The 22,818-nt window shown below is 41.3% G+C and overlaps 1 protein-coding gene across 2 annotated transcripts in view; it reads left to right on the top strand.

The window, feature by feature from the left end:
* galnt9 (polypeptide N-acetylgalactosaminyltransferase 9) overlaps positions 1-22,818 on the top strand; it is a 138,741-nt gene that overhangs the window by 64,367 nt on the left and 51,556 nt on the right. For both annotated transcript variants that reach the window (XM_034692643.1, XM_034692644.1), the window contains exon 5: positions 18,748-18,945. In XM_034692643.1, coding sequence (XP_034548534.1) covers positions 18,748-18,945 — 198 coding nt within the window. The remainder of the gene's footprint in view (positions 1-18,747; positions 18,946-22,818) is intronic.

The following is a 22,818-nucleotide window of genomic DNA, read 5'->3' as shown; positions in this document are numbered from 1 at the left end:
TTTATTTCCATTTTATTTACTGTTGTTGTGTTTTTCAAGGTCAGTGTCCCGCTTTTGTTTTCTTAAGAAGACGTGAAAGCAGAAAAGGTCAGGGTGAGCATCATGCTGCCGTTGAAACAAATAAAGGACACATATTTACCATCTGCCATGTATGAGTCAGCCACTTACCATCAAACGCTGACCTTGTAACCTTTGCAAAGCAGTGATATCATCCACCTTGATCACTTGCTCATGGCAAACTTTTTTGCTGCCTGCATCTAAACATCGGGCCCGCAGGCTGTGCAAGACGAGCCGCTCAGCCAACAAACAGCACTCTAGGAGAAAGCTGCTCTTTTGCCTGGGTACATTACTGACGACAACTGATACCCTGGTGGTTCCCTCATCTGTTCCCCCATCTGTTCTCATTCAAAAATAGACATGTCTTTTTCCTGGCCCCATATAACCCATTCACCTCCACATTTGTTTCCCTCTCGTCAGTTCTATCCCATCACCCTTCTCTATACAGAACCTGTGTCTGCGGATTTTCCTTTCAGTTCACCTGCCTCCCTCCTTTGAATTTACACACCTTTCTCTTGTTCGTCTCCATCACACTCACAAGCCCTCACCCACGTACCCGCCAGCTTCCCCCTTTGATAACCAGCTAATTTCCTCCTTTTTTTTTGAGATTTGCTTTTTGTGCAAGGTTTTATTTACTGAAGTCAATGAAAAAGTAATCCCTGTGATTTTTTTTCCAAGCATTCGCTGGATAAAGGGATGTTGCAGTGAAGGAGATGAGAGGCATCCTCTGGAAGCTTGCGTGCTGCTTGAATATCGTGTGTGTGTGTGTGTGTGTGTGTGTGTGTGTGTGTGTGTGTGTGTGTGTGTGTGTGTGTGTGTGTGTGTGTGTGTGTGTGTGTGTGTGTGTGTGTGTGTGTGTGTGTGTGTGTGTGTGCGTGCATTTTTTATCATCTGTATGTGTGCAAACATTCACTGCTGCTTCTTTATTCAGATAGATTCACTCGTGGTATCTGCACTATCTGTTTGTTCCAATGGAAGAAGCCCTCCTATTTATCATAATATGATTATTCACTGTGGCACATACAGTGATAAGTGAGATGGATGGTTCTTCTGGATGCCGTGGTGAGTCCTCCTCAATGACCTTGCACACGCGCACAGACGTACACACACTGCCTGCATACTGAGCCAGAGACAATGCTGCCAGCTCTCAGCTGCACTGCTGTGATTCATTGGCATGGCGTTCCCCCCGGGGTGCTGTACATTTGCAGCTGAAATCTATTGCTGGTTCGCATTACTGTAAAAGAAACATAATTGTATCATACTGCATGGTTCAGTTGACATCTGTTTCCCATTCCCTCTCTGTGTTGGTTTACGAGGAGTTAAGAGGGAAGAGAAGCGATAGAATCTGATTTTCATGGGTTCACTCTGCTTTAATATGAAGAAATGAAATTGTTGCCTATCATTATTGTGGTATTGCATCAGCTAAATGTTCACAATCTGTCTTTTCTAACAGTTTATCTCCATAGCTGAGACAATAGCTGCCCATTCTGCTCCAAACAGGACCAGTTTCTCTCTGCCTCTGCTGTTAATAAAGAGGATAAATGGCAGGAAAGGGGAGCATGTTGTAATTAGGACCTACTGTATGCCTCGCCTGAATCCAGCAGCTGCAGAGGGGCGGCACAAGGAAATTGATATTTATTTGGTTTTTGAAGCCCCTGCACAGTTGCAATCTCAGGTTATTAACCATTAATGATTAGGAGTGTGAGCAGCCGCTCCCTGCTGAGTGTGTGCTGGAGATAAGATTGTCATAGTGAGGAGCTTGTAATGAAATACATGCCTCGGAAAGCAACACTTTGATGAATTTTGAATGCACTGCTGCTGCTTTGTGACCTGGTAAGTTCTTCTAAGAATCAGACAAACTGCTGGAATTCATAAAAGTAGGAAACAGATTTAAAAAAAAAAAAAAAACTCCTCCTCTCGCTGTATTAATGAAAAATGTAATATTTGTCACATTTATATTTGATATCAGCTTCTTTGTTAATGTCATGGGGCTTTATCTGCTTATTATTCCACACAGGTGCAGCTGTGTTAAATTAAATTCAATGGTAGACAGATCTCAGAGCTCTTGAAGGCTGTGGAAATATTTTTTTTAGCAAAAGTAAATCATTTTCTTACACTTGCTCCCTGTGTCCGCTGTGGTTCAGACTCGATATCAGTCTGCAGACGACAAAGAGGGCAGCAGCCATACTGAGCTCAGGCAAGGCAGACTCCATATCCACAGAAAAGACACATATATATGCCCGCTTTACATTTGTATCTTATCAACCCAGTCCTGAGCTAATGCCTTTCGAAGTAGTATGCAATCTCACATCATAGGATCCTTTTTTACCGCTCATGCGCCTGCATGCAGCTATCTACTTCAAAACCCTGACGCCAAAGTGAATTAAAATTCTGAGCGGATACCTTTACTTTCTTTAGATCCTGCATTTTTTATGGCAGGAAGGAGACTGGCCACAATTAATATGAGCTCTACATACACACATCTGAGCTGCTGTGTGAAGCTGCCAGGCAGGAGGACTGTGGACGGTCTCACATTTAGAGATTTAATGCGCTTAAGAAATGGCTGGAGGCTCTGCAGGCTTAGATTCTTCTCAAAGACACATCACACGCACACGCGCATGCACACTCACGCACGCATGCATGCACGCACGCTCGCAGGCATGCACGCATGCATGCAGGCATGCACGCATGCAGGCAGGCAGGCACCCACGTACGCACGCACACACGCACACACACTCAGAGTTTATTTTAACATTTAAAAATACCTATTTGGATCCACACATCAGTGTGATGTTACCAACATATGTGAAATTTTGGTGTTCAAACACAGCACATTTTCAAGGTTAACACCTCAGAGTTATTAAGTGTGTGCTGCACTCTTCAGTGATGTGCATTCAGAAAATACATGTCTCCATGTGGTGCTGTTTACTTTACAGGTGTTGCCTTAGAGGGTGTAAAGGTGCAGAGCTGTAAGTGTTTTCACCAACAAATACCTCTGTCTGATTCTTATTCAGTGAACTAAACCATGCTTCAAAAGCAAGGCTTTGGTTATGGCTCAAAACATGTGGGAATGGTTTTCATAGAACATATGTTGATGTCGAGTCATTGATGTGTGTTCAAGTTTTTAATCTTGTTGCTCAATAATGACAAACTCATGATCAAATTCATTGTTCATATTTTATTTAACTTTAATAACATCTTTCCTGAACTCTGTAAATGTACTGAAAGAGAAATATGCGTTCTGAAAAAAAGCCATAATTTTACAACATTAGCTCTGCAAAAATATCTATACAGCATTAATATCTAACGGTAGAACTGAAAAATGCATCCAGCCTTTAAGTATGTACCCGTATGTATTGTGCCCATGATTTCACTTTAAATAACCAGAGCATTTAGCCCACGTCAATCTGAATGTTGGCTTTGATTTTGTGAATAACAGCATGCGTTTATTCATCGTTTCTGTATCATTATTGTTTCCTTTGAGATACATAGAAAGATGAAAATAACCTTGAGTCGATTCCAGGCAGTTTGTTATGATCGAAAGTGAAATGTCACTGATCTGAGTACAGCATTACTTCAGGTTTAGTTGTTGGAGGAGTTGGACAGACAGCATCTTTTTGTTTTTTAGTGTGGAGGTGAAATTGTCCTTTTTCCAGCCCTCCTCGATGTCGCTCATGATGCAGAATCAGTTTAAATATTCATCACATTTAGTTGGCCAAACAATTAAACATCATCATCATCACTAGTCGGCACTAGAATTACTTGCCAGTTAAATTCATTATTAATATTATTGGGACCTGATGTGTTGTGTCTACGCTGTAGCATGCAGCCACCTGCCAGGGCTGTAGCTCTGATCATTAGCTACAGTCACAATTCTATAATGATCTACGACCCAGATAAACCTCACAGATGATCGATGGCATCTTGTGCGGTGTGATTTGTCAGTATTTTGATAGAGAATGCTAAAGCTGTATGTAGGCATCTGGTTAAACTGGCATGTAACACTAACCACTCGACCAGAGCAATGCCTAACCAGCACAGGAATGTGGATGTTAACCTGATATAGGAGAGAAGGCTGGTGGTGCTAGCTCTGCTACTGTTAGCCACACTCAGCAAACCAGTTTGACATTGTTTAAAGGGATATTTCAGTTTTTTTAAAACGGGGTTGTATGAGTTGTATTACACTAGCAGCCACAATGCGTGCCGGTGAGCTCTTCCCCTTTTAATGAGAAAATTCTCAGAGGACCGGCAGACAAGCTAGGCTACAATTCTCTGCGGACGGGACCTCCTATTCCGCGTAATTTCGCTAAGGTTGTAGAAAATATGATCCAGGCACTGATCACAGTGCAAATGCATGCACCCGTAGAAAAAATTGGAGCTATTCAGTTTGCCGTCAGAAACCCCCTTTGTTTTGGCACTATTTTTGGACGCACCTCGCAGACCGGTGTTCTTCTGCTGCATGAGCACGGATACACACCGATCAGCTGTTTGGATCAACAAGCACGTATCAGGATCAAGTTGTGGTATCGGTCTTTACAGTGAATGTAACTCACTTTTCTGCAAATTTAAAAGATGGGACGTACCTGTCCTTATCCCGGCTGTTCAAACAAGCAAACCTCATGTAAAGCAGGGAACTCTGGATGATGAGTGATGCAGACTGGAGCCGTATGTGAGCCGCTGGTATCCTCTGATTCAGAATGGTCCTGAAGTATTGTTGTCACTAAGTCCAGCTCCTGACAGCAGAAGCTCTCTGTTGGCATGGGCTCACAGTTTACACACCAGCACCACCAGGTAACGTAGGATCTCTCCTGCTCACTCGTTAGCACCGGTTAGCACATAACTTTCTCCCCTCTTTTCTTCGGTACGTTGGGTCTGCATCTGGAGTTCTTCCTCTGTCAACTCTGGTTCATAGAGAAATCCTGTTGTGTCAACAGTAAACGGCATGCCATCGTCGCTGTCAGAATCACTCATTTCTGCAGTTTGTTGATTTTGTTCATAAAAGTGTCTGCTAAAAATGCTACGTGCGTGTTGATCCAAACAGCTGATCGGCATGCAGCGGAAGTCTGCGAGGTGCGTCTGAAAATAGTGCAGAAACGAAGGGGGTTTCTAACGGCAAACTGAATAGCTCCAATTTTTTCTACTGGTGCATGCATTTACACACTGATGAGTTCCTGGACCATATTTTCTCAACTTTAGCGAAATTACATGAAATTGGCGGCCCCTTCGGCAGAGAAAATAGCTAAGCTTGCTGGCCGGTCCTATGAGAATTTTCTCATTAAATGGGAAGAGCAGCACTTTTTGTGGCTACCAGGAGCAATACGGTACTGTAACTCATACGACCCCACTTCAAAAAAACTGAAATATCCCTATAACTGCAGGCATTGTGATCCTGGATTTCGCCACGTTCTTCGAATTTTGTTCAATTTTGAGTAGTTTTCTGAGTGCTTACTTACCTTTAGTCCTGTCCATAAGCAGGAACTCATATTTCCATTCAAACAACCAGGAAATGAGTCACTTCTGAACATGCCTAGTTATAATCTAGCAGCTGGCTGTGGTCATCATGACTCACACAGGTCTCGTCAGATCTGTGTCTGTGTTTATTGTGAATACAACTGGAACAACTCTGTGTGTTTTCAGGGTCACCTGTGTGCACTTTATATAATGTATGTAAAGATAGCTGGCTTTCTGATGGCATAATTATACAGAAGCACATGTTGCCATGTGAATAGCAACATGAATCATGTACTGAAAAGAGAAAACTGAGTTGGTCGAAATGTGGAGTTAAAAAATCTTCAGCAACACTTGAAGAAAGTTGCACTCTTAGTTCTTCTCATAGCAGAAAGCTGATCAAAACTGTGCTGACTTTTTTTCTAATTTGTAATGAGATAAAGCTCCAAATCACATCATGTGAGACAAAGAGGAGTGTCTGCATAGAAAACCTGTGAATGTTTCAGGAGGTAACACGATTACACTTTCACAGTTCAAAGTTAAACCAACTCTGACACTTAGTTTGAACACCGCTGTCGTGTTAACAGAAAGTCCAATGAAACAGATATCACTCAAACAAAAATAAAATCAGCTTATGAGGAAGTGAGATTCACACAAGCCGTCTTTCACAGATAATACCTCCTCAGTGTTCTCCATGAAAACCACTGCAACCAACAGTTACACTTTTTCCTGCTCGGGTGGCTCACATCTTCCACTGTGTTGAGTCCAATGCAGAATTTAAGAAGATCTTATTTTAGGCACTGAGGGCCCTGCTGCTCTGGGGGCATGAATCTGGGCGCAGTTAGAATCCATTATCTGATAATTCCTTGCTCTGAATCATTAACGGTTTGAGATCTGTTAATCTGGAACCTTAACATAAAACATTTAACTCTGAGGTGAGAGCTGCAGGGTTTTTATGTCAGCGCTGGACAGAGGAAGGACAGATGGTGAAGAATTCTTTATGACTGAGTCATGCAGATATCAATTGAGAGTGTATGCTGGTATTCATCCTGGCTTGTTACACACAATTCTCTTTCATTAGTTCTGTGAAATGTTTGTTTAGCTCCACAAAGGTACCGGATACTTTTAGAGACAAACAGCCTGACTGGAATGGAAATGGATCAAAAGCTCTTGATTTAGAGATGAACTGCTACAAGAAATAGCATGGTGGAGCGGCGGCAAAAGAGGTTGTCAACATGTATTCGCAACATAGGATGAGTCATTGTTGGAAGGAGAAAGATGCTCTTGTAAAATGAAACTGAGTATAATTTGGGCCGATGTGGATGAATAACCCTCTCGGTGTTATGCAAATGAAACGGCAGATACGGGAAGAGGAATTTCACGGGCTCAGCTGTCAAAACCAGATGTGTCCTCATTTCCACAGCGTCTCTATCTACAGGAGCTGCTGGTGTGCTGGGTGGGGGGTGGTTAGTTGTGGGGAGTTTCTGAAGGACACAGGGAGATGAATGGAAGAGGTTGGGATGGCAGATAGTGCTCCTCAAGGTTAGAGTTTAGACTGAGCAGAAACCTCTCTGTGGTGACGGCAGGAACACCTTCGCATTAAACAGGCATAAGATTCAAAGTGGAGCCTTGATTCCAGCACTCGCATACAGTACATATGTTGGCCCTCAGTCTGTTTCAAACAGTAGAACAACTCACTCACGAGTGAAAAAGCAGTTTGCCAAACGGCCTCCAAACATCAAAGATTTCAAAAAGAATTCAATAACTTGCAGGAATGGAAACACAAAGGAATAATTCAGTCCTTTTATCCTCAGAAAGCTATTTTTGAAGTTCACCTGTTAGATCTACTTTATTGTTTCTAACAAAGACAGTCTCTGGCAGGCATTAACATATGTGCACCTCTTCATTTTTCCTCATATACCAACAAGCAGGCTGCTGTTTCACCTGTGCTCAGTAGCTAACATAAGAAAAACAGATGCTTTAATTTTCATTGGCAGTGTGAAGGTATGGATGGTTGGTTAATCACAGTCTGTTGGCCGTCTGTGTGAATGTAGAAGCTATTCAGTTTTAGAACGAGTGTGAGATCAGGCCTGACACTGGCTTTAGGGGGTAAAAACAGGACAGTAAGTGTTACCTGTATTATATATTAAGCGAGTTAAAATGTGCTGCTGTTCAGTTTTGTTTGGTTCACATGATCACATGCTGTACTGCTGTTCAAATCTTTCCAAACAGACAGCACCAATAAAACAATGTTTTTACCAGGACACATTAACCTGCAGAGGAGATCAAGTATGAGGCTGTTTTCGAAACAGCCTGCTACATACTACCTACTGATGTAGTACGTAGCAGGTAACGCCTACTACATACTGCGTTTGCTTCTTTAGCATCCACTTATGATTTAAAAAGCTGAGAAGTGGTTTATATGTAATTTAATAATTTTCACAGCTACTAAAAACTCAGTTCCCTCCGCCAAAAAAAGAAGAGAAAAGAAAAAGAGGAACAAGCGCTGTGCATTGTGGGAAACAGTACGCGAGGCAGACTGGTCCGATGCACACTGTGAAATTTTCCCGAATCAGTAGACATCCGGGGAGTTTTGACACTGCAGATTTTGCTCTTGTTTACATACTACTTACTAAATACTGAATTTTGGACAAATCAGTACCTACTGCTAGTTTAGTAGGCAGTTTCGAAAACAGCCTTAGTCTCTGTTTCCTGGCTGTGTTAAAAACTTGATTCTGATTGGTCATTGTTAGTTTCTGGCTCGGGCTGGTCTTGAGAGTCGAGAAATGATGGCAGTTACCGGGCACAGATGTGAGAGCAGCCTGTTGGGCTACTTGGCTGAAGTGACATCACCTATTCACTAGACATTATCCCCTACTTGTTCAAGCATCATTGAACATATACTTTCTGACAGTCTTAACTCAAGCTGATCATGAATGCGCTCTAAAGATGGAATTGCAGAGCTGTAATTGAATGATTACATCCAATTGAACAGTTTAATCTAATGAAGTGGCCATGGCACATATAAAAGGGATCGTCTGTTTTTTTAAGTGGAGTTGTTTGAAGACTTGTCAATAGTAGCAGTAATAAGAGTAACAGTAACGGTATTCTCAAAGGTATTCTGCTCCTGACTCCTGGAACAAGTTGCAGCAGCGTCTTGAATTAAATGCACTTTTAACTTTTGGCAATTCAAAATCTTAATTTTTAACCTTTCAACCCTGCTCTGAAACTGTTTTAGCTAGGTTAACCTGTGTTTATTATTGTATCATTTGTATCATCGGCCCTTCTTATTTTTAGTGCTTTTATAGTCAATCCCCAACACCTCCTTTTATTATTTTATTTGATCTTTTAATTGTTTTTATATCCAAATAAAAAAGAAAATAATAATAATTATCCCATTTGATGACTTTGATACTCTTGATGCATTGTTGCTTGTTTGTGTCTGTTTTTTAAATGTCACCGTAAATGACTCGATATCATTGTAAATCAGGGTTGCTCCTCAGTGATCTCTCGAGTATAAATAAAGGTTGATTGAAAGGGCATCCAGGTCAGCTTGGCCCCTCAGGACCACTCTGAATCAGAGGATACCAGTAGCCAACATATAGCACACACAGGGTTTCCACACATCCTGGAAAACCTGGAAAACCTGGAAAACAGTTGACCAGTTTTCCAGTACTGGAAAACACCTGGAAAATGGGAGAAAAAGTAAAATGTCCTGGAAAATCACATATAGTCCTGGAAAATTATTCCAACATGTCTGCGTTTGACCTGACCCTATTAACAAAACACATCCCCGTTCATTGAAAGTTGAGTGAACCCAGTGCTGGAAAAGACAGCGACACTGCACAACTTTTTTCACATCTTTTCTCCTTCACTTCATAATCATGCATTCACAGAAAACGGGGGTATATTGTTTATGTTTTATGGTACATTTGGCTCAATTACCGTACTCTAGCTCAGTTGTTCTCAAAGTGGGGTCCTTGGACCCCTGGGGGTCTGCGAACCATAGCGTGGGGGTCCGTGAAATAATTTGAATACATTTCTAGTAAATCATAAAATTGTGCTGTGTCATTATAAAACAGCATACACCATTGTTATGATACCATTTGGTGGCTCGAAAGGGATATGCGAGTCTTGTTAATGTTAATTTTCTGAAAGCGTTTAAGATCAATTACTTGAAAAGTATAAATGCTGTCATGTTGAGTCCACAAGGAATGAAATGACCCTCTGTTTTAAAGTATACAAGTGGGATTTACTTGATTCAAATTGAAGTGTTATCTGTTTATCACTATGGTACAGGTCTGAAGTATTTACATTGATACGTTTTACAATACAAATAGTTCCAAGGGCAACTAAGAGTGCAACTGGTAGTAAGCATGTACTTTAGTGATGGGAAGTTGGGCTCTTTTCAGAGAGCCGGCTCTTTTGACTCGGCCCCCAAAGAAGAGCTGGCTCTTTCGACTCCCGAACGGCTCTTAGTTTAGGATCATTTGTAGCCGTATGTTTTACCTTAATTTTGCAAAAACTAATGGTTTGTGTTGAAAACCCTTTTACATACAGTGTTTTTACGAGAAGCCTTATAATTGCCCAATTGTGTGCATTTATTCTGTTAGAAAATCATTCTCACCCTAAACCTAGGGTTATGATAAGGGTTATGGTTTGAATTAGGGTTAGGGTTGTGATTAGGGATAGGGTAAGGGTTAGGGTTGGGGTTGGGGTTGGGGTTAGGGTTGGGGTTAGGGTTAGGGTTGTGATTAGGGTTAGGGTTGTGATTAGGATTAGGGTTGGGGTTAGGGTTGTGATTGGGGATAGGGTAAGGGTTAGGGTTGTGATTAGGGTTAGGGTTGTAATTAGGGTTAGGGTTGTAATTAGGGTTAGGGTTGGGGTTAGGGTTAGGGTTGGGGTTAGGGTTAGGGTTGTAATTAGGGTAAGGGTTGTAATTAGGGTTAGGGTTGTGATTGGGGTTAGGGTTAGGGTTGTAATTAGGGTTAGGGTTGTAATTAGGGTTAGGGTTGGGGTTAGGGTTAGGGTTGGGGTTAGGGTTAGGGTTGTAATTAGGGTAAGGGTTGTAATTAGGGTTAGGGTTGTGATTAGGGTTAGGGTTGTAATTAGGGTTAGGGTTGTAATTAGGGTTAGGGTTGGGGTTAGGGTTAGGGTTGGGGTTAGGGTTAGGGTTGTAATTAGGGTAAGGGTTGTAATTAGGGTTAGGGTTGTAATTAGGGTTAGGGTTGTAATTAGGGTTAGGGTTGTGATTAGGGTTAGGGTTGGGGTTAGGGTTAGGGTTGTAATTAGGGTAAGGGTTGTAATTAGGGTTAGGGTTGTGATTGGGGTTAGGGTTAGGGTTGTAATTAGGGTTAGGGTTGTGGTTAGGGTTGTGATTAGGGTTAGGGTTGTGATAAGGGTTAGGGTAAGGGTTGTGATTAGGGTTAGGGTTGTGATTAGGGTTGGGGTTAGGGTTGTGATTAGGGTAAGGGTTAAGGTTAGGGTTGTGATTAGGGTTAGGGTTGGGGTTAGGGTTGTGATTAGGGTTAGGGTTAGGGTTGTGATTAGGGTTAGGGTTGTGATTAGGGTAAGGGTTAAGGTTAGGGTTGTGATTAGGGTTAGGGTTGGGGTTAGGGTTGTGATTAGGGTTAGGGTTAGGGTTGTGATTAGGGTTAGGGTTGTGATTAGGGTTGTGATTAGGGTTAGGGTTGTGATAAGGGTTAGGGTAAGGGTTGTGATTAGGGTTGGGATAAGGATTGTGATTAGAGTTAGAGTTATGATTATGATTAGGGTTAGGGTTATGATTAGGGTTAGGGTTATGATTATGATTAGGGTTAGGGTTAGGATTAGGGTTAGGATTAGGGTTAGGGTTAGGGTTAGGGTTAGGGTTAGGATCAGGGTTAGGGTTAGGATTAGGGTTAGGATTAGGGTTAGGGTAAGGGTTAGGATTAGGATTAGGGTTAGGATTAGGGATGGATTAGGGTTAGGGTTAGGGTTAGGATTAGGGTTAGGATTAGGGTTAGCGTTAGGGTTAGGGTTAGGATTAGGGTTAGGATTAGGGTTAGGGTTAGTGTTAGGGTTAGGGTTAGGATTAGGGTTAGGGTTAGGGTTAGGATTAGGGTTAGGATTAGGGTTAGGATTAGGGTTAGGGTTAGGGTTAGGATTAGGATTAGGGTTAGGATTAGGGTTAGGGTTAGTGTTAGGGTTAGGGTTAGGATTAGGGTTAGGGTTAGGGTTAGGATTAGGGTTAGGGTTAGGGTTAGGATTAGGGTTAGGATTAGGGTTAGGATTAGGGTTAGGATTAGGGTTAGGGTTAGGGTTAGGGTTAGGATTAGGGTTAGGGTTAGGATTAGGGTTAGGGTTAGGATTAGGGTTAGGGTTAGGATTAGGGTTAGGATTAGGGTTAGGATTAGGATTAGGGTTAGGGTTAGGGTTAGGGTTAGTGTTAGGGTTAGGATTAGGGTTAGGGTTAGGATTAGGGTTAGGGTTAGGATTAGGGTTAGGGTTAGGATTAGGGTTAGGATTAGGGTTAGGGTTAGGGTTAGGGTTAGGATTAGGATTAGGGTTAGGATTAGGGTTAGGGTAAGGGTTAGGATTAGGATTAGGGTTAGGATTAGGGATGGATTAGGGTTAGGGTTAGGGTTAGGATTAGGGTTAGGGTTAGGATTAGGGTTAGGATTAGGGTTAGGGTTAGGGTTAGGGTTAGGATCAGGGTTAGGGTTAGGATTAGGGTTAGGATTAGGGTTAGGGTAAGGGTTAGGATTAGGATTAGGGTTAGGATTAGGGATGGATTAGGGTTAGGGTTAGGGTTAGGATTAGGGTTAGGATTAGGGTTAGCGTTAGGGTTAGGGTTAGGGTTAGGATTAGGGTTAGGATTAGGGTTAGGATTAGGGTTAGGATTAGGGTTAGGGTTAGGGTTAGGGTTAGGATTAGGGTTAGGGTTAGGATTAGGGTTAGGGTTAGGATTAGGGTTAGGGTTAGGATTAGGGTTAGGATTAGGGTTAGGATTAGGATTAGGGTTAGGATTAGGGTTAGGGTTAGTGTTAGGGTTAGGATTAGGGTTAGGGTTAGGATTAGGGTTAGGGTTAGGATTAGGGTAAGGGTTAGGATTAGGGTTAGGATTAGGGTTAGGGTTAGGGTTAGGGTTAGGATTAGGGTTAGGGTTAGGATTAGGGTTAGGATTAGGGTTAGGATTAGGATTAGGGTTAGGGTTAGGGTTAGTGTTAGGGTTAGGATTAGGGTTAGGATTAGGGTTAGGATTAGGGTTAGGATTAGGGTTAGGGTTAGGATTAGGGTTAGGTTTAGGGTTAGGATTAGGGTTAGGGTTAGTGTTAGGGTTAGGATTAGGGTTAGGGTTAGGATTAGGGTTAGGGTTAGGGTTAGGATTAGGGTTAGGGTTAGGTTTAGGGTTAGGATTAGGGTTAGGGTTAGTGTTAGGGTTAGGATTAGGGTTAGGGTTAGGATTAGGGTTAGGGTTAGGATTAGGGTTAGGGTTAGGATTAGGGTTAGGATTAGGGTTAGGATTAGGGTTAGGATTAGGGTTAGGATTAGGATTAGGGTTAGGGTTAGGGTTAGGGTTAGGGTTAGGATTAGGGTTAGGATTAGGGTTAGGATTAGGGTTAGGGTTAGGATTAGGGTTAGGTTTAGAGCCAGAACTAAATTTAAGCATACAGAACCAGAACCAAACTCATGCAAAGAGAACCAGAATCAAACTCAACCAGAACCGAACCAGAACCGAACCAGAACCGAACCAGAACCGAACCAGAACCGAACCAGAACACTACCATAAGATCAGAACTGAACCAGAACCGATCCAGAACCGAACCAGAACCGAACCAGAACCGAACCAGACTGAACCGAACCGGAACCGAACCGAATCAGAACCGAACCGGAACAGAACCGAATCAGAACCGAACCAGAACCGAACCAGAATCGAACCAGAACCGAACCAGAACCGTACAAGACTTGAACCAGAACCAACCAGTACCAAACCAGGACCGAACCAGAACCGAACCAGAACCGAACCAGGACCGTACCAGAACTGAACCAGAACAGGAACCGAACCAAACCATACCAGAAAAGGAACCAGAACCGAACCAGAACTGAACCAGAACCGAACCAGAACCGAACCAGAACCGAACCAGAATCAAACCAGAACAGAACTGAACTGAACCAGAACCATACCAGAACCGAACCAGAACCGAAGCAGAACCGAACTCAAGCAAGCTGAGCCAAAACCAGAACCAAACTCAAGCAAACAGAACCAGAACCAACTCAGGTTAACAGAAAAAGAACCAACTCAAGCAAACATAACCAGAACCAAACTTGAGCAAACAGAACCAGAACCAGAACCAAACTCAAGCAATCAGAACCAGAACCAAACTCAAGCAAACAGAACCAGAAACAAACTCAAGTAAACATTATTAATGTCCTCAGGTTGGCATTGAGAAAAATCAGATGCCTCAGCTTGGATGGGCTGATCTGATTTCTCCTCTCAGTGAGTATTTGCCCTGTCTTTGAGAAGACTCTCTCTGAAGGAACAGATGTAGCCAGGATACACAGCCTCCCCTCCATCACCTGTATCCTATATCCGCACATATGATTGGCCGCATGGCCGCCATGCTGACCAATCAGAACAAAGTTCTGCTGTGAGCAGAGCTGGAGCTGAGCACTGTGAGAGCTAAGGAGGGAAAGGAAAAAACTGGGAGCTGTCTCTCTCTCTTGATGCGAGCCGGCTCTTCTGATTCACTATAAAGCATCGACTCTCAGAGCCGCAGCTTTTGATCATAACACATCACTAATGTGTTTAATCTGTGTTACAATTATGAGGGGGCCATGGACAATTTTCTCACCTGTAAGGGGTCCCTGGCTCCAAAAAGTTTGAGAACCCCTGCTCTAGCTAGCAGGAGTGCAAACTCCCGATACTAAAAACAAACTGAACAAAAAGAGCGACACAGCTGCACAGAAACTCCACATTGTAGACCTCCCTGATCATAATAGACATCGCCATGCAGGAAGACAGTTTAAACTTTTTAAATCTCTGAAAAAATCGCACCGGTGTAAAGACGCACTCTGTATTTGAAGATCTCTCAGAGTTTACGGTAACTCAAATAAAAAACGTCACATTTGCTTTGTTTTATATCGACCACTTAGCAGGATGAATATCGTGATTAAGCAGGTATATTTTGAGTCTGAGTTGAGTTGAGAAACATTTGTGGCCATTTTTGTCATTCAGTTCTATTTAGGTCATTAATGCACTGATCCTCTGATCATTATTATTATTTAATTATTTCAGTAAGGCAGCTTCCTGATTCCTTTGCTGGTTCTTTTGATTTTTACTTAGCTCATTTTATATTTTTTGAGAAAAGAGAAAGCTGAGATGTTGCCCATCATTGTTACTTGGTTGCACTAATAAAGTGAAGTGCTGTACATCTGTGGTTGCATTATTCTATTATCAATTTGCCATAATTTTTTAAGTATGTAAGAGATGATTTCATTGATGGCCATAGACTACATGTCTTTCAATGTAGACTTCCACTGAGAGGAAGATATTAGACTATTTAGGAACTAAATTAGGAACTAAATTTAGACGGTCATACCAGCTTGATCATCAATGAAAATGTCCTGGAAAATGATCTCTGGAAAAGAGTGGGAACCCTGCACACAATTGTCACATATACATACACTTTAACAGTGATTTTCACGTCTCGTCCATTGCATAAGTGACAAGTCACAAAACAGTCACAAACATATCCCAAAATGAAGGTACATCTGTTTTAAGAGAAGATTGTCCAATGATTTGTGTTGGTTGAAGTATGCTGAATGGGAGTTGTAGATACCCGCCGGTTTTTTACCCCCCAGCTTTGGCCATAAACACAGCCTCGAATAAGAAGAGAAAACCCTCCAACATGTCTCTATAAGAGCTTTGGAGTGAAGACAAAACAAGCCATCTGCCTCTGAGAAAAGCGGCTGCTGTACTTTCACCAAACACTCTCATGAAAAAGGCTTTTCCTGTAACTACTGCTGTATTTTACTGACACGGTTCAATCTATAGCACAGCTTGTCCCTCCGTACTCTCTACCCCTTCACTTCATTTGATAAGCAGTAATTTTGTGATTGGATGATAAATGGGTTTCACTTTTTGAGGAGAAGCAGATGGAGTGAGGGGCAGGAGGAGAAAGAAAGTCAGTGGGCGAGAGAAAGAGAGAAGGTGTTGGTGTGGGAGTTTTCTTGAAACACACATTCATCAATTTGAAATTGCCTGCTCTTCTTTTTTTTGAATCTCAAAGTATAGCTCAAAGAATAAGGCATATGAGAAATTGCTTTGAAGATTTGGTGAAGATCATCTCTCACCATGAGCAGATTATACAAATGAATCCAGAGCCAGCAGCACTTCAGCATACATCTGTGGCATATAGATCTCAAGAGCATGGTCTCCCTCTCCAAAAAGGCTTTAAATAGCAGAGCGAGCCTGCTGTGAGGTGTCGACCAACAAAAGAAAAAAAAAGAGAAGTAAGAGTGGTTCATCCTTCAGTCGAGGGCCTCCTAAACAGTCTTAAAGATCCTATATGGAGCTTAGTTTTGCTTCCTCACAACAATGAACACAACTGCTGTAGGCAGATGTCATGAGCAGACTAAGAAAGCAAAGCTTTTTGCTCTAATGTTCAAAGCTTACAGACACAGGGGACCACATTTTTGCTGTCAGGGGCTTTTGACTTTGGAGCAAGCTGCCTGAGGAGAAGAGGCAGGCAGAATTTGTGACCTCTTTTAAATCGCTTCTGACTACTCGTGTTTTCACCTTTTAGATACATTTTTAATTTCTCTTTTATTTATTCTTTTTATTATGTTTAACCTTTTCATCTGTCCCTTTGCCCTCTTCTTCTGATGTCCTGTGCTTTCTGTCCTTTGCTGCCTTTATTCATCTTTTATTCATCTTACTGTTACACATCTTTCATCTGTGTTTGTTTCCTCTGAAGTGATATTGTCTTCTCTCAATGTTCTAATAATATTCTTACCATCTTTCCATCCTTTAATTCTCAGTCATGTTGCATTATTGTTTGAACTGCCTTTAAAGATTGGGCCTCTTTACAACTTTTGTTCCTTTGATTGAATATCATTCTAGTCTTCCTTTTTTGTTTCTTCCCCTTTTCCTTTATCTTCTTCAACTTCTTCTTTATTCTTCATCTTTTTTTTTTCTTCTTCCCCTTTCAGTCTTAAACTCTGTTTTCCACTTTTCTACTCTCCTATTTATTTTTTACTTTGCGGTGTAATACATCATTTTGGTGTTTTACCGTAACTAGATTAGACAGCTTCAGAGAGAAAGGAGTAGTGGGGAAGTAGAAATGGTGGAAGAAATGCAGCAAAAGGTCAAGGCCAGGACCAGTAACCTCTTCAACGAGGACTGCAGCCTCTGTTTATGGGCCCCCCACCTGAACTGTTAGGCCAAACTGTCTCCTCAGGCATCAGTGTTATGTACAGTGTTTATTACAGGCACACTTAAAGTTCATTATTTTGAAACTACAAATGTTTCATTCCTTGTCTAAACATTTGAACCATTATTTCCCTTCTGGAGATGTAAGTCTTCTTATAACTCTGTAAAAATGTAATACTACACATTCCCCAATATTTTGACCCCTCACAATGTCCCCAACTCTTTAGCAAGTTCTGCACTCGTCAACACAATAAAATACATTTCATCGCTTTGATTCTAAAACATCAGGGAAGTTAAGCTGGGGAATTTTGGAAATATTCCCAATTGTAATTTTTTCAAGGGAATGAATGGGAATTAACTGGGAATTGATGGTAATTTAATGGAAAGGTATCCAAGGATGAATATTTATATTGTTATGAGCAGACATCCATCCAAAATAATAAAATTAAATTTGATTCAAAAGTGTGGTCCAGGATTCTAGAAATCATCTGTGCATGTGATGGAGGAATGCACAGAGCATGTAGGGGGCATGGTCAATAGTCCTGCAGTTAGCAGTGTGCTATGTGCATGTTGTTGAGGAATAGCATAGATATTCAACTGTACTTGCATGAAATCTGGTTGCTTTTGTCATTATTATGCCAAAATATATTTCCCCGCAATTATATTTAAGTTCCCTATTAAGAGCCAACCTTCAATGTAGTAAATTCCTGGTTAATTCCTGTTTATTCCCATGGAAAGTTTACAACTTCTTGGAATTTTGCAACCCTAGTTCTGACTGTGAATTGTTCCAGTGACTTATGAGTCCTCTTGACTGTTCTTTGCTTAGGCTCAAAAACCAGCGGTAAAATACTCCATTAACTCCGACATGAGCCTTTATTAAGGTACTGAGGCGTAGAGCGACAGTCCCATCTTTTTGAGATGTTTCACCCTAATTGGTCTGTTAATAATGACCCTCAGCCTGAAAACGTTTTGTGAATATGGCCCCTGTTCTCCACTGAATGTGCTCTATAGAGGAATGTGCGGCAGGCAGAGCTTTCTCAGAGCAGCAGCCATGTGATGGAGATTGTGATGCAGCGCTCGGAGCGAGGCCCTATTCTGAAACTGACTTGCATTCCCTCACTCAGAAAAGAAAAAAAAGAAGTGCTGATAGTTTTCCCAGCAGCAGACTAAGCCTTTTCTTTTCCCTTAATGTGTTTTGCTTTATCAGGTTTTACCTCTTATCAGGTCTCTCGCTGGATAAGTGTCACATTTTGACACTTCATTTTCATGAGCAGGAGATAGAGAATATGATATGTTATTTGTCGTTTGGGGGAAATTCATTTCGCGAGACCTTCACATCATAAACCGAGGAGGAAAGCGGATCCTGGCAATCCTTTTTGAATGTCGAGTAAATGCTGATTCAACAGACTAAGAAACCATGTAAGTGTGGCACTGGACTCTAACTTGAGACGACATCTGCAGTCATCCATGGCAGCTCCTGCAATCTTTTATTTTGAATGAAATGAAGTTCTACTGTAAAAATTCTTTATTTTTTAAATGTTTAAAAATATCCTGGTTGATTTCCTGTACTTATTTTCTCTGCTTTCTCTCTAGATTTACATTTACTTCCTTCTTGACCAGAGTTATTCTGTCAAACATTGTTGCAGTATTAAAACTTTATACCTCCGCAGGGCAAAATAAGAATATGCACCACTTCATCATATGCCCTGTAGCAGACTTTTCTCCTATCTCTTTATTGCTCCACCTTCAGCCTCTGTGCAATATAGCTCCTGCAAACTCAACACAGACATTTCCTCTCTAAACTTCTGTCTCTCTTTTCCTACTCAAAGGTCTGAACCCATCCTGACCCGGATGAAGGAGGATCACACCCGCATCATCCTCCCCGCCATCGACAACATCAAGTACAACACGTTTGAGGTGCAGCAGTACGCCAATGCCGCCCATGGCTACAACTGGGGCCTGTGGTGCATGTACATCATACCCCCACAGGAGTGGCTGGACAAGGGCGATGAGACAGCCCCCATCAGGTGAGGACCTGGGCCGGGGGAACAGCTTCTATTATAGATGAGGATGTTTGATGAAATATGGATAGCTTCACGTGATGACTTATTCATGTGTGGGACCATCTAGCTAAGGTGCTCTGGAGTCTGATGTGCTGCCCAAACACACAAATAAACCCATTCCCCCATAGAAAGCTGTCTAATTATCATGATGAATACCTTCATTCTGATGCAGGATCATGAGGCCAACGCGTCGCAGTGTCATTAGTGTAATTGTGGGTTGAATATGAGCAGGTCAGTCCATTATACTGCTGCTGATTGGAGGACAGTGCTGGCTGGTATCATGTTTCTGTATAATCTAAGAATTGATTATGAGTGTCTGAGGTCATTTCACATTGAATTTTAATACACTGAGAAAGAGCATGGGAGTATAATGTTGCACAGATCTGGTCTATTATTCTTATCAGCTTCTGTTAGAAGCGGGGGCAGCTACAGTAACTCAAACTAGAGTCACGCTGAATGCTTTGTGTGCAGAAATCAGCTGACTGCTAACGAGCATATCTCTTCACCAGTGCTCCAGGAGTGATACAAACTCATTTCAGGCTCTGACTTACACTGGAAGTACTACTATACCCTCTGACTTGTGTATTTACTGTATATGTTAATAACTACTATAGTATTATATAAAAAAAGTCACAGAATAAGACACAAATAATTATTTATAGTTATAGAATTACAAGTTTGGTCACCAAACATTAGAAAATATATGTAAAATATATACTAATCTAGTTAGACAATTCTTGTAACGAGACCAGTGCTTTACTAAAAGGAGAAGTGCTCAGTCAAGAAACCCATCCCATCACGCCCTCATACCAATATTCTCCTTTGATAAGTTACATAGCCTTCCAAACAGCCCCTTATGTCCTCCACAACCAGGGGAAGATGGGGACAGATGGGCAGTGAGAGCCAGTGCAGCACTGGAGTAATCAGTTGGGTACTGCCCCTCTCTGGTGTTTAAGCCCATGTCACTTCAGGGAGGGTTAGCTGTTAGCTCTGGTGTCCCATCGCCCATCATATTCACCAGAAGATCCTCTTTACATTATAACATGCCATGTTCCACAGATGTAGGCTCCATTCGTGCAAGATCCAGATAATGTCAACACTGATGCTACCAACCCAACCACATGGCCCCTAAATGCTAACCCTTATTGCTGGGTTCATGACACAGTTTCCTCAGGATTTTTTTTTCTGGGTGTAATTAACGCATTTCATGTTCAAGCTTAGGAGAAGAGATGCCCCATATAAATATGATTTGCCCTTTAACTTCCTTTTTTTAGGTAACTTTATTTCCTGGTTAGATAATGAATGTGGTTTTATTTTGAAAGGACATAAAAAGGTATATCCACTAGACCATAAAGCTACACCAGTTTGAAAACAGCTAAAAGAACGACTAACACTAAAAATTGTTGGCTGTATTTGCAGCAAGAAAAAGGCCAAGGATCTGTTGTTTCTTGTAACAGAGCAGGATGGAGAGACCACACTACAAAAGACAAGTAATGATGCTGAACAAGAGAATTCCAAATTAATTGGAGCCTTCTGATATTTCAAAAGGGTAGAAATATTCTTTTTTCATTTTACTGATTTATTTCTTACTTTTTGTGTGTTGAGTTTTTACTGTCTCACAAGGTACGTTTACATTCCTACTCTATAGTCACACATTAAGAAGTGACCTCTTAGGTACAAAGATTTTCAATATCAATCTGTGTGAACCTGTGAAAGATTTAAAAGTTAGATTTTTTTATATGTTCAATGGATTTTAATCAGGCGTCACATTGTGGAAACTCTCCTGAGCTCTGCAGTCTCCATGCATCTTCTCTGTGAACGCTGAAGTCAGAGCAGCCAGCAGTGCCATTACAATGGGAAAATCCTACATGATTTAAAAGTGGTTATTACCATGATTTTGCTGCCATGAGAGCTAGCTGTTCCTGTATGAATGAAAAGGAGGAATAAGACAAAGTCAGAAGTGATGGGACCGTTTTGAAACCAATATGATGTCTTTTAAAGACACCTGTTCATGTTCACTGTCTCTGGCAGGGCTCAAATCTAGATCAAATAAGGTACAGATATAAGAGAAAGAAAATAAGACACAGCCGCAGATTTTGGAGTGTTCACAAAGAAAATGTATTGATGCCTATTAAAAAGTGTTTTAACTTTACTGCACTGTAGCTGCCTCTCAGGTGCAGGGTCAACACTGCTGCTCGCCTCTCTCATCTCTCAGATGAAATGCATAAATTCATGTGTCATAGTGGGCAGCCTGCTCCCACTCCTTACAATCACCTAACAGTGCGGCTAAGTTAGACGCTCTATCTTTAGAATATCCCTCTAGCCTAATTTTAGATGCCGTGTCTTGCTAATTCCCTTGGTTCGCTGCCAAAGTTTGATACCAACGTTAAGTCCACATGTGTTGGCTAATGGCTATGCAGGTCAAACATACATGACTTTCATCCATTACACCAAGCTTTGATGCCTGCAGGATACCAAGAGTGAATTCAGACTGCCTCTTAGAAGATACCATCTGTCTTGTTTTTATTTATCATTTGTGTGTTAGATCTGTCCACTGGGTTAGATACATTAAATGTTTAGCAACATTATGTGAGATGCTAATAACTTAAACCTAGCCTTGATCTCATTCTTAACCAAACCAAAATGTGGAGTGTTTTTCAGCAGATCTATTTTAAATGTCCGACAGTACATGGCTTTTATATTAACACCAACTTGACTAAATCAATTTGAAGGTCCACTGAGGTAGCCGCTTCATTTGATGAGCTGAGAGCGAGAAAATGTTGCAGCGGGACTTACAAGAATTAAATGAGAAAATACCTTGAGAGAAATATGATTTAATTTGTTTTTAAATAACTCTTGATTGAAACATTGAACTATTTCATGCTTTGTTTCGAATAGCTGTATCTAAAGTTTCTGGTGCAGTAGCCTGGTATGAGAGGTTAGGGCCGGGTCAGATTGAAGAAGTTTTTTTTATATTTTCCATATTCATGATATTGCTGGCTTGCAAATATTGCTGTGGGCTTAGTGCATTTCCACCAGAGTTTTCAGTGGATCAAATTTGACTGCAGATCCAAAATCAAAACTTACAGTTATATGAAACAATGTTTCTGTAGATTTTTTTGTACAGAAAAGGAAATGAAATCCACACCTAAAATGTGTGTATTTAGCAGTTGAACCCTAAGATGAGCCCATACTATGCTTGGCTCATCACATAGATCCATTCTTTTGAGAAACCACAGATGAGAATTAAATATTACAACACATGATATCGACAACAAGGTTTAAAGTCAGTGTAAGAATACCAGAGTTGATCCATTTCTTGTTTTATTGGAATGAGATTTAGTTTTTTTTGTTCATTCAGAGTCACGTCTGTGTCCACCTGGCTGCTTCCGGTCAAATGTTCCCTCTCTTTAGGTGCTATTTTTACACTAGAGGAGTGAGTGTTTATGTGCCATGGTATTTTCAGAAAAGACAACAAACACTGAGTTTTAAAAAAGCAGTTAAATCGTAGGGAAAAAGTAGTGAGATTTGAGACTAACGAGATGTAAAATGTGCCAACAGGACTGCAGCCCAATCTCAGCAGGAGCTCCCTAATACACTGTGAGTTCTGTGCATTAATTAGAGCAAAAAGGTACCACGAGATCAAGGGCATGCAGAGAGATCATAAAGAGATGAAGTGAAAGTGAGCTGTTAGCTTCTCTGCCAGGTTGTTCTGGAGCCAAAAGCCTGATCAACTTTAGTATGAAGAACAGACGTAGCAAGGATTTAAAGGAGCATGCTGAGGATCTGAGACTGCACACAGGAGTAGAGCTGTAAGAGACAATGTTTAAACATCTC

The sequence above is a fragment of the Notolabrus celidotus genome, chromosome 9, assembly GCF_009762535.1.
Source record: "Notolabrus celidotus isolate fNotCel1 chromosome 9, fNotCel1.pri, whole genome shotgun sequence".
In the NCBI taxonomy this organism is placed as follows: Eukaryota; Metazoa; Chordata; class Actinopteri; order Labriformes; family Labridae; genus Notolabrus; species Notolabrus celidotus.
The sequence above is the reverse complement of the archived record's forward strand: the minus strand, read 5'-3'. Positions and strand labels throughout refer to the sequence as shown.